We start from the raw sequence: 13112 nt of genomic DNA, 5'->3' as shown, positions 1-13112 counted from the left end.
GAGGCCTATTCTTTTATGAACAGCACTCAGGCAGTTGTGCACAGACTTGAGGGGGTGAGAGGAAGTGGGAGGCTGCTGCTCTAGTCCAGACTGGTGGTGCGTGGCTGAGTGTGGGCAGTGCTGTGAGGAAGGAGGTCACAACATTTGGCAATGACTTGATAAGTGGGGGGAATGAGAGTGAAAAGTCAAGGATGACACCAAGGTGTCGGTCAACAAGCATTTATTAAACCCCTATGTACCAGGCAGTATGCTAGGTGTGTGGGGTTACAAAGAGAAGTGAAATAGTTCCTGCCCTCTGAGAGCTTACATTCTAGAGAGAAGGGGAGAGTATTTAAGTACATACAAAATATATGCAAAATACATACGTGATCTTTTGGGGAGGAAAGCATTTATCAGTGGGGTGATCAGGAGAAGGCTTTGAGAAGGTGGCCTTTGGGCTGGGCTTTAAAGAAAATCAGGGATTAAGTGCAGAGGTGAAGAGAAAGTGCATTCCAAAGGGACAACCTGTGCAAAGGCATGGAGATGGGAAAGGATGGTTGTGTGTGAGGACCAGCAGGAGTGTGTGACATGGAGGAATGACTGTAATAAACCTAGGGAGGTAGGCTGGAACCAAAAGAGATGATTGACCACCAGATGATGACTTTCAGCCACAGAATCTCGAGTGACTACCTGGTTGTGAAGTTTATTGGTGAAAGGAGTATTTTTAATGCAATTACAGATATTTTGAAGTATCAGCATATACATTTATGTCTTTCCTAAGACTAGCTTTTTTTTTCTGTATAAAACATATTTAAAATACAAAATTTATTCTTCATAAAGGATGTTTAATCCTTTGGCCAACGCTATATATACATTTTATGATAAACACAAATAATGGCAGCAATTCCATTGTCATTCATAAATACAAAATTTTATTTGGACTTCATTAGTTTAGAAAGACCACAATGCTTTTCAATGCCACGACATTCAAGACACTCAAAGTTATTCAGATAGGTTACTACTTATTTACTTTAACTAAACAAAGTGCAGCTTAATAAAAGATATACCAAAGATAGAGTTCACAAATTCATTATCAGATCCCCTCCCCCAATCCTTGCAAAAAAAAAAAAGAAGAAGAAAAAAGAAAGAAAGAAGAATACAGTAATATGCTGGACAGAACATAAGCTTCACTTAAAAAAAAAAAAAGAGGATTTTTATTTGTTTCTACCATTAAAAAGGACCAAGATATCAGGCAAATACATATATGTTCCTTGATATAGGAAAAGTATCTTCAAAAAAATTCCTTTAAACAGGATTTGCTTAGGGCAGCAGCGTCATTTTTACACCAGTGATAGTTTCAAATACATCTCTTTTTATGTGATCTCTGTGGTTCTTATAGTGTACAGTCTAGTCTGTTCATTAAGAAACTGTGGCAGCAATACTGCTGTCTTAGGTCTAAGTCAAGCCCAATATCTCTTAACTATAGTGATTTGCTATCATATTAACATACTATCAATAAATATTTTTAAAGGATGGAAATTAAATGGATTTTTGCTTTGCTGCAGAACCACTTCAATGCTACAAAGATGCTACAGCTGAAAAAGTCTTTTGAATAAAGGAAAAAAAACACATGATTTATGGAAGCTTTATTCAAAAAATTCTTCAGTTTTTACAAATTTATCTTTAAAATAGTTAGCAAAGCACCAAATACTCTCTTCATACCAGAATAATTTCTGCCATTTTAATATAATTGACAAGAACTATTAAAACATTTATTTGAAGTATTATAGATTTCATTTCTCCCACTCCTTTATATCAGGAGTACTGAAGTTTCCCCAGTGCCTACACAATATTTATAACACTGAGATAATGAGGGAAATATACAAATGTGGGGGGAAATGTGTAACATAGGTAAATCCTACACAGGATTAAATATTTGCATATTTACAGGTTAGTGTGTAGCTCTGACTTGGATAACAAAGTGCGACATGAAATTGTCAAAATGATTGTAGTGCAGAGTCGAACAGCTATTCTTCCCCCTTCCCAAGAATCTTTTTCACTATGTCCCTAAGAAGCAAATCAACAGCAACGGACATGTGGTCTTGGTGGAGGCAGTTCTGGTGGTATTTCTGGTTCTGGTTGTAAGGAAAGGATGCTGTTGGATAATTCATTCCTTAAAACATCCAGAGGCATCTTCAAGGTGAGAAGGAAAGAATGCTTAAGTATTTCTTAACAGATGAACCTTTATACAGTTTTTTTTCAAATAGTATAAATTTAAACAAAAGTAAAACTTTAATTAATTTCTTATTAAGTAATAACTACGTAGTAATAGCTATGTAGTAATCCCATACAAGAGTTGTTATTCCAATTTAAACTACCCTTAAGGCTTATGAGGTCTTTTCTTAAAAAGACTGAAAAAATGGAACTTCATATTAAAGTTCATTTAGTTTGTTACTGGGGCAGAAGGGAATAAGAGCAATGCTTCAATTATTTTTTTGGATTGAGTTACTGTTTTCTACAAAACCATAAGAGAAAGATAATTGGGTATTTTATTTGGTAAAGAAAGAAACTGCATCTCATTGGTAGGGGTGATAATGGACTGTACCTCCCCTGTCACTCCTCTGTGGTAGGTTTTCAAAGTCACTCTAGAGTCTGTCTAGAGCAGTGGTTCCCAAACTTTTTTGGCCTACTGCCCCCTTTCCAGAAAAAATATTGCTTTGCCCCTTGGAAATTAATTTTTAAAAAATTTTAATGGCAATTAATAGGAAAGATAAATGCACCTGTGGCCATCACCGCCCCCCTGGATCGCTGCAGCACCCACCAGGGGGAAGTGGTGCCCACTTTGGGAATCACTGGTCTAGAGCAACAGTCCTGGTCTGTTTTCTGAGAAGTCAGTGAAGTAAGGATGACCCAATTTATTACTAGGAAGCTGCCCAGAAGATGATGAATGCTTCACAGAAAACATGAAAAACACAGTCCAGTTCAATATAGTCCTCTTGCATGTCTACCATGATAATGGTGGAGTGGTAGAAAAGAAAGCAGAGGAGCTAAGAGATACAAGTCATTCAGGGCAAGAAGGCATGGGATTGGCTGTGGTTTATACAGTGGAGAGGAAAGCCACACCAACTGAGGTTATATTCCACTGAAATACATTGCTATAAGTATAACTGCCTTTAGAGATAGATAGTATTTAAGACAAATAAATCTGTTCAAAAATTTTGAAATTACATTTGAACTCAGAATATTTCACATAAGTTACCAAAACAGTTAAATCAACATTTAAGTAAAAAAAAAAAAGTTCTAATCTTTGAGAGTAAGGATAATTAATATGTTCAAAAATTATTTATAACTCCTTGGTTTTAGGACCTCATGAGTACATGACTCTGGGCAAGTCACTTAACACTCCACCCCTCTCCCCCCATTCCTTACTGTCTGCCTTGGAGCCAATATATAATATTGATTCTAAGACAGAAGATAAAGGTTAAAAAAAAAGATCTTATGAAGTATCTCCATGTTTCATAATATCCTTTAAAAAAATCATAAATGATGGAAAGGTAAGTATCACTTTAAGAATATTCAGTACTCCAGAAGTAAAAAGATCATGCCTTGTTGATATCCTGTGTCATGAATCCATTTTCAATTCAAGTAGGGGAAAAAAAACAGATCAAGTAGAACCTAGAAACAAAGTATATTCTTAAAAAAAAATCTATCTGCTTATTCTATTAAAACCTCAAAATTTAAGAATTTAAAGAAATGGGTTACATGTTAGTTCTAACCTGCACTGCAATTTCTTATCTGGCCCAAGTGGGCCCTAAAATTACATCTTTAGTGATCCTTAAAGAGCTGAACAATGACATAGTTTAATTGTATTCATTTAAAATAATCAAGGGAATTTAAATTTCCATATTGAAGTCTTTAAACCAGTGATTCACAAAGTGGGTGCTACCTCCCCCTGGTGGGTCCTGCAGCGATCCAGGAGAGTGGTGATGGCCACAGGTGCATTTATCTTCCTATTAATTGCTATTAAAATTAAAAAAAAATTTAATTTCCAGGGGGCTAAGTAATATTTTTTCTGGAAAGGGGGCGGTAGGCCAAAAAAGTTTGGGAACCACTGCTTTAAACCAAGTCATAGCAAAAGGTAAAGTACAAGGTTTCACATCAAGTTATGCATAACAAAAATATTTTTACCTTCTTCAGAATATCATCAACAAGTTTTAGAAATATCTCATCCACATTGAAATTATCCTTGGCACTTGCTTCACAGAATCTCATCCCAGTTATCTGTTGGGCAAACTAATGGAAACAGATTTTTAAAAAATTAAAAACTAAAACTTAATAGTTGGTAGCAGTGTTATGCAACTACGTTTCATGCATGAGCATGATCATAGCTATATAATGATCATGGTTACATAGCTCATTTAACTTTTCTGTATCTCAGTTTCCTCATCTATAAAATGAAAAAGGTTACCAAATACAAGTTCTTATATTTTAAGAGTAAACATTTCATTAAATTTGATTAGTTTCCTTTGAATTTTAATTATTTTATAATATTTATAAAATTTGGATAGATTTTGTTATAAATTTGAATACATATACACACATTTAAAATTATTTATTACATTAAAATTCCCAGGTATTTCCCTCCCTGTCTCCCACTCCTCACACTACAGAAGGAATCATTTGACCAATATGTATATATATGTATGTACATACATACACATACATATATATAGAAATTTTGCTTATTTATAGTGAAGCTTTTGCTGAAAGTTGGCATAGTTTAGAATGTGTTGAAAAGAAGCCTTAAAAAGTATGATCAAAATTAAATTGCTTCAAAATAGGATAACATGACACATGAAAATATTTTAAATGGCAGGCCAAATAATATAAAAACCAATATGAGAAATGTTGCATATATTACATCAATACTTCCTCCACATCTAGATGAATTTAATATAAGATGATCAGATGTAAAGGAAAATCTATTGCAAAAGTTGAACATAATACTGGTAAATTAGAGCCACTTATCATTTTAGTCTTTTTAATCTCTGCTCCTGGGAACTTTGCCCATTCTCTCTTACCTTTTCACCCTGCTGTCTAGTGATTTCTCTGTCAGTTTCACAGTCCAACTTATTTCCAACTAACAAAAGTTCTGCATCTTCTGAGGCATACTGTGGAATTAAAACAAGACAATTTTTTGCACCCAGAGACATAAGACTTTTCTCCAAAACAGTGGCTAGAATCTGTTTGTAATTCAGATTTTAGAAATCTGAAACATACCTCTTTTTTTTTTTTTGGTAAAGAAGATTTAAACTCGTGATGGCAGTTTCTGGATTTATGTTCCTTGTTCAAAGACACTTTAGTTCTGAAAATTCTGAATATGCTGAGCAAGAATGCACTCACTAAAGAGAACTAAAGTGTCTTTCTTGTTTTGATTATAATGATGGGTGGCTAAGGAACATTCTCTGACTATGTATTGTGGCTTTAGCACAAAACAAAAGCAGCCAGTGAGTGCCTGCACACTCGCCTCCCAATGTAATATCTAGGTCTTACCTGCCAGGATAATCTAAAGTGACATTAAAAACTTTGCTACAGAGAGATGAGGGGATAGTTAGTCATTTCTGTTGGATGAAATAAAGAAAATAAAGTAGTTTTTTTTATTTTTTAAAGAAAGCACACATTAATAGTATGCCTACTAAAACGAGCAGGACAGGAGTTATCCAATTTTACATAACAGGTATGTGTAAAATATATAGAAAGACAGTGTGATGTAATGGATAGAAGGCTCGCCTTAGAGAGATCAGAAAGCTCTGAAGCCAAGTTCTACTTGAATGACTAAGAAAATTCCAAACTCAGTCTACACAGGAGTTGATTATTACTGATTACATGTACTTCAAGTAAAGGAAATAAGAAAAAGTCAAATATCCTATTGCAAAAATAAAAAGAAACAAGTGGACACTGTTTTGACTGACACACTGAAGTCCTAAAATTTTTTATTATTGCTTTTCTTTTTATTTTTTTCCTTTCTTATTTCTTTTACTTGAAGTACATGTAATCAGTATTAATATTTTTTATTTTGAAGGATAAATTTACAATATCTATTAGCTCTAATTATCAATGCATACCCAAAAGTTTTAGACTATGAAAACTTACCACTGATTGTTATATATTGTGGGACTTTGATTAATAATTGTGTCTGATTCCAGAAGAAGGGATCACAAAAGAGCCATTGTACAGTACTAAGAAGCACAAGGTCAAGGAGACCAATAATCCTTGTGGGATTAATGAGATCTACACCAAGACAGAGAACTTGTTTAAGGTTCCAGATAGCGGCTATTTGATATACGACACATGCAGGTCTTCCTCGTGCCACATTCTGACAAGTACCTTAGTTTGGCTGCCATTTTAGTCACCTATCCCCGAGAGTGAAGGTAAAATCAGACTAGGAAATCACATACTTCCCTTTTACATCAAAATCTAGTTCTTTTTATCTCTTTACAGTATGACAACTTTCTGTTTCCTGGCTGCTGATTGGGCAAGTGCTATATTACTATTTGTCCTATAGACTTGTGGGACATAAATCACTTTAATTGGACCCTAATACAAGGACCTGTTATGGATTTATTCTTGCTTACTATACATAGATTTTGATATTTTGATTCTGATTTTGATTTTCTTCTCCCAAAATTTAATTTTTTCTTCTATTTGTTTTTCTTTCTTTCTTTCTTTCTTTCTTTTTTTATGTTTTTGGTTATTCTTTTGACACGTGACTCACATACCCTATCACTCAACCATATATCCTGAGTTGATCTGGGTATTGGTCAACACCCTCCTCAGAGGGATTGTAAAATTTTTGTAAAATCCAAGATTTAAACATTTTTGAGATAAATTTCAGGAAAAGAAGTTTGCTAACTCCCTGAATCAAGAAAATGGACTGTTTGGAGAAGGTGCCATAAAGAAACTTACACTGCATCAAAAAATCCAGAATAAACTCTTATGCCAAAGGAGATTGCCCCCAATTGGCTTTTTGTCAATGCGCCTAGCAAACATTGGTCTGTCTGTCTGTCTGTCTGTCTCTCTCCTATTTCCCTTTTATCTCCAACTACTGTAGTTTTCTCTTAGAAAGTGCAATATTGTATGCACCTTTAGCTAGAAGATCTTCAGAGGTATAAACTGGTTATGTTAAATGATTTATTGGGGAGACTAGTCTCCCAAAGAATCACAGAGGGGGAATTAGGATGATAGGATTAACTCTGGGCTATTTTTAGCTAATCAAATCAAGAACTTAAAGTATCCCTACTTACCATTAAGTATGAGAGTTTACAAGTCACTTACTACAGTAAGCTTATACCTCCAAAGGCCACTGCCTGCCCCTTGGGCAATGCTAGGCAAACTGAAAGACTGCAATTGGTTTCTGTGAAGAGGAGTGACAGGAAGTGACATAGAAAAAGAAGCATAAAAGATGAGACCAGTATGGTCTAGGGATCATTCCTTTCCTGGTGTTTGGAGTGAGTGGCTAAGATCTCTGTCTTGGCTTTGGTGGAGACTTTTCCCCTGAATCCTGTGTTGGTGGGCTGGGTGAATGGCTGAGATTCCTGCCTTGGATTTGGAGGAGGCTGCATTGGTGGAACTCTGGCTGAAGACACCACCAAGATTTCTGGCTGAGGATTACCAAGAAATCCACATGGATATGGGACTTGGGGAAGCCCTGCTGGGGCTGAGCCAGACTTCACCAGAGAAGGGCTGGTAGGCTTGTTAGGAATCTGTCTCTTTATCTACATTTTACACTTTCACTCTTTTCATTTCTTTGTAAATAAAAGCTGCTAAAAATCATTTTGACTTAAACTATAATACTTTAAAATCAGCAACCACAATATTACTTTATAACTCTCATATTTAGTAAAAAAACCTAAATTTAAACCTTACACAGTGGTAGAGGAAGTATTAACAGCAGAAATTCCTTACTGGTATAATCACAGGTTTGGACTCTTGAAACTCCAATCATATATAGAAAACATAATTGCAGATCACTATTTAAAGAACTATAAACACATTTTTTGGGGGGTGGGGTTAAAGGAAATAATGTAAATAACCAAATCTCAATTTATTCAGAGGATTGGGAGGGGGGGGTGTTAGATATAATTTAAAAACCTTTCTTGTTTTATTTCTTCACAAAATAGACCCTTACCTTCTGTCTTAGAAGTATCAATTCCAAGGCAAAAGAATGTAAGGGCTAGGCAATGGGGGTTGTGACTTGCCCAATGTCACACAGCTAGAAAGTATTTGAGGTCATATTTGAACTCAGGACCTCCCATCTCCAGACCTGGCTCCCTATCCACTGAGCCTAGGAACCCCAAACTTTTCATTTTTAAATGACTATGCTATATAATTTATATTACAAAGATGATAAATCTGTATTAGAAGTTCTGATTTTAAGAAATGTGCAAATCCTACCTTATCAATCATTTTCATCCATTTTGGTAGATCATCAAATGTTTCCTTCTTTGTAATATCGTACACTAATATGATTCCCTTGGCACTTCTGTAATAAGCTGAGGTAATGCTGTTGAATCTCTCCTGACCTGCTGTATCCCTAGGAAGGAACAGTAAACATTGGCACAAGGATTCTGTCAACTCATAAGTTATGAACAAAAAATGCTCTATATCTGGTGCAAACTTTACAGACATCTATGTGGTAGATGAGTATACATATGTAACATTTCTTAATAGTTGTCAACAAAGAGCAGAAAAACCCTTTGAAAATGAGGTTTTCTTGGTGGGAGGGATATCAAATAAAGGAAAAGAGGAAACATTTAATTCCAAAATGATACTTAGAATGAGGATAGCCTATGAACAAGGAGCAAAAATATGTCCAGTGTTTTTCCTAATTAAAGGCATAAAAATCAGTGATAGTGATGTTATATTGCATTGAAATATGAATTTATAACTCCGGAAAAAATGTAAATTAAACTTTCACAAAGAATATTAAAAATGAACAGTAGCACACAACTTAAAGGCAATATAAAGATAACAGTATAATTGACTGAAACAATGTAATATCATATACAAGGAATATAGGCATTTACAAATGTTAAGAAGGCAACGAATATTTCATTTTTGTTTCTGTATCTCCACATAAAAGAAATACCATAAATGCTTGTTGATTGACTGATTAAAATGCTAGATAATCTACAACCAGCTCTGAATCCCTTTATATTCACTAGCCAACAATGTTTTGATTCTCTTTAAAAAAAATGTGACTGCTTCATATTAATTTCCTTTTTATTGTTGAGTTTTCAAAAACTGTTATAAGGTACTGGCACACACACAAAAAAAGCAGTTCTTCAAATCAATACGATGGTTACTATAAAGACAAGCAGTGATTCCAACTCTCCTGAAACTGGCACAGCAGCAGAGTGTGTCTTTGTCCATTTTCTTGGCTCTTGTGCTAATACCTAACTGGGCATTATCATCTATATTCACAATAGCAGACTTTTTAATCTAGTTTTCTTAAAAATAAATACCCCTCTTCCTATTTACCTATTACCTTTATAATGCTATTGTTTGAGGATCCCTTAAAATAAGAATTGGTTTGTGGTTTCTATGATCTTTAAGGATACTTTTCTTTCTTAAAATTTTGTAACTTCAAGTGTCATCCTTCATTGGAGAAGTACAAATGGATGGATATTTCTCTAAAGAATATACTCATACATTCACAATTTATCCTTACCTATCTTAAGAGCTGAGATCTATTTCTTCTTGTCATGGTCCTTTTGATTGGGGAGGTTATTCCCCTCAGTCCTACTGAATCAAATTCTACTTGAGTGAATGTGGGCAAATTCTATAACCTTTCAGGATTCAGAAGTGGAATCCTAAGGGAATAAGTTGTCAGCACCTCCATCAAAGAGCCTTTTGAATCTTACTTGAAATAATAAACTAATAACCATCCTTTTGGTAATCCGGAGGCAAAACTCCCTGGGACTATGCATAACCCCATAATAATCATTTACTAGCCTGTAAATCTATATAGTTTTAATTGTATCTTGGCTCCCCACCCCCTCCATTCCCTTCAAAAACTAAGTGAAATCTCCTCTTGACTTCTCAATTACAACTTCATATGTTAAGTGTCCACCTGGGCCCAAATGGCACAATAGACCCTGGGATCATAGATAAGGTCCTCCATATACTCCTTATTAGCATACCTTGGATAATTACAGTCTTCTAATTTTCAAACTACTCAAATCAAAATACCCTAAAGTATGGAATGAGATTCAAGGATAGATGATATCTTGATTACTACTAGTCACTATCCTGGAATCCCTAAAAAGGAAGAAACATCATCCCTAACACATGAAAGAGATAAAACTACAAAGCTGGGAAGTCATCTTGGGAGCTATCATCTCCCCTTCCCAATCTGAATGCAGGTGTGGAAGACTACAAACCATCTGGTTCCCCTGTCTCCCACTACTTCTAGATCTGGGGCCTCAGTTGTTTATACAGAATATCCTTTAACAAATCTCATTTGGACCCTAACTCTTGTGTATTTTTCCTCCACCAAAGGAAGGAAATGAAATAGGTAGGAGAAACTGATCAGGTCTCCTGATTTTAAAATTCCTTAAAAAACACACAAGTAAAACTAAAGGTCTTTTGCCTTTTGCTATGAAAATGCATGTTGATGCTCTAACATTACATCTTTAGAGCTAATAAATCAGTTCATGATCTAAATGTTTTATTCAATGGATCATAAATATAGCTCTGGAAGGCCCAAAGCTATTGATTCACTACTATGAAGTAGACAAGTACAGAGGAATGGTGAGGAAATAGCAAGATAATCAAGTTGGGGGAGGTGACATAAAATCTAATTTTCTTAAAAACTGATTATCAAAAGCAATTTTTTACAACCATAAATAATTATGCAATGACCAAGTAAATTGTCTGTGCTTCCTTGAAGGTATCTGTTCACATAAATAATAACTGATTTGCTAATATGCCTTCTTTTGAGTAGAAAAATGGCATGGATTCAACTGAGCTGAGCAGTTTAGAGGCTGGGTGGGCTAGACATATAAATCCAGGGATTTCAATTATTTATGCTAACAGAGTCCTTTTATTGTCACAGAAAACTGCAAAGGGAGAAGTTTTTTCTCTTATTTTCAGAATATACAAATGAAAGGAAAAGGAAAAAAAGGAAAAGTTTAAGAATATAGGAGAAAAAAACTGATGACAAAGTTTGAACTTTACCATTGCAATATTAGTGAAAAAAATTGGCTAAGCAAATGAACAAGGTAGGAAGGATTATATAGCCATCTTTTCCTTTACCTAAGAATCCCACGTTAGGTAATCTTGGTCAAGTAACTTAACTTTAGTACAATAGATAACTAACTTGCTGAGATTCTAAGTTGCAGAGACATTTCTGACCTGAATTGGTAGATGGAATTCTCTAGACCAAAAAAACCAAAGTTCTGGCCCCCATCTCTACCCTAAGAGAATAGCCTTTTAAGGACTAACAAACTATTTCAAAAAAATGAGGCTTATCTATTAATTAAAAGCAGTCTGGAAAGACCACTAAACTTTGTACACTTAAAAGAACAAAGCAGTCAATCTTTTTACTACTGTGATTCATACTTTTCACTAACATTCTTTTTTCTTGACCATGCCCTGCGTTGGTCCTGAGCAGGTCAAGTGAAAAGTTGTTGCTGTTCTTCAGTTCTTTCAGTGGTCTCACTTTTTTTTTTTTTTAAACCCTTACCTTCCGTCTTGGAGTCAATACTGTGTATTGGCTCCAAGGCAGAAGAGTGGTAAGGGTAGGCAATGGGGGTCAAGTGACTTGCCCAGGGTCACACAGCTAGGAAGTGTCTGAGGCCAGATTTGAACCTAGGACCTCCCGTCTCTAGGCCTGGCTCTCAATCCACTGAGCTACCCAGCTGCCCCCTGGTCTCACTTTTTGTAACACCCTTTGGGGTTCTCTTGGCAAAGATATACTGGAGTGGTTGGCTATTTCCTCCTCTATTTTGCAAATGAAGAACTTGACGCAGAGTTAAGTGACTTGTCTGAGTTCACATCGCTAGTAAGTGTTTGAGGCTGGATTTGAACTCAGGAAGATGAATCTTCCAGACTCTGGCACTCTATCCACTGTACTACCTAGCTGTCCCAAGTGAAAAGCAGAATGTATGCAAATCAGGCATATCTTAGCTGGAGAATATCTATAAACAGGTATTACGCAATCACCTAGTAAATGAGGCTACTAGAAGTGAATTTTAATTAAAGCTACGGTGGACTTCAATTTTTCATGATGGAACTGCTCAAATTTTGACACACTGGAAAAATCATTGCTGGTCAGTCATAAGAGGTTTGAATTGTGTTCTAAAGTTGGGAGATGAGCTATCTATCAATGGATCAATCAACAGAGAGAGAGGTATGGTGGGGAGACTTGAGGGCAGGAAGGACCAAAGACAGACATCTACAACATACTTCAAAGGGATTTAAGAAACTTAAGTGCAATAAGTTAATCTTTTACTTTTTAAATTTTAATATACTATTAATTATTACTAATGTAAGAGATATTGGTTCTTTTGACAGCAGTGCAGCATCTTCTGTTAAATTCCTATTAATTTTATGGTAACCTAGTGACTTCGGTTACTATCCCTGTCAAAGAATCTAGCTTACCTTTACTACAGAGCATCTTATTCACTATTCATAAAATATAATTCATCTTATTCATTCATTCAATAGAATATAACAATAGATTAGTAGATTCTAAGCTCAAAGGGGATATTAGAGATCATTCAGTCCAATCCCTTCATCTTGCAGATGAGAAACCTGAGTTCCAGAGAGATGAAGTGACTTAAGGTCATAATGCTACTCATGACAAAATTAGGATTTAATCACAAAACCTCCAACTACTTAAGTGATCTTTTCACTTAACCAGGGGCCATAGACTTCCAAGGAGTCTCTGGTTAGATTTTGGAGGGGGTTGTCTATGAATTTGGATGAGAAATGTTTTTTTTTAAATCAATTTCAGTATAGTTGCTTTCCAATTGTGTGAAATTAATATAAAATGTAACCCCTTACCTGTGTCCATGCTTTTAAGTCAGGATACCAGCAAGTCATGTAAGTAAAGTGCCCCATGGGTACCT

At 35.3% G+C, this 13112-nt stretch overlaps 1 protein-coding gene across 1 annotated transcript in view; it reads right to left on the bottom strand.

Annotated features, from left to right (window-relative positions):
• Nucleotides 1-891: 891 nt before the first annotated feature.
• The window catches only part of RAB12 (RAB12, member RAS oncogene family), a 53609-nt gene continuing 41388 nt past the window's right edge, over nucleotides 892-13112 (bottom strand). Inside the window, exons 3-6 of the mRNA XM_044666820.1 lie at nucleotides 8434-8572; nucleotides 5061-5150; nucleotides 4168-4272; nucleotides 892-2172 (exon numbers count right to left, since the gene is read on the bottom strand). Coding sequence (XP_044522755.1) covers nucleotides 2059-2172; nucleotides 4168-4272; nucleotides 5061-5150; nucleotides 8434-8572 — 448 coding nt within the window. The 3' untranslated portion in view covers nucleotides 892-2058. The remainder of the gene's footprint in view (nucleotides 2173-4167; nucleotides 4273-5060; nucleotides 5151-8433; nucleotides 8573-13112) is intronic.

Source organism: Gracilinanus agilis, chromosome 1 (assembly GCF_016433145.1).
Source record: "Gracilinanus agilis isolate LMUSP501 chromosome 1, AgileGrace, whole genome shotgun sequence".
NCBI lineage: Eukaryota > Metazoa > Chordata > Mammalia > Didelphimorphia > Didelphidae > Gracilinanus > Gracilinanus agilis.
The sequence above is the reverse complement of the archived record's forward strand: the minus strand, read 5'-3'. Positions and strand labels throughout refer to the sequence as shown.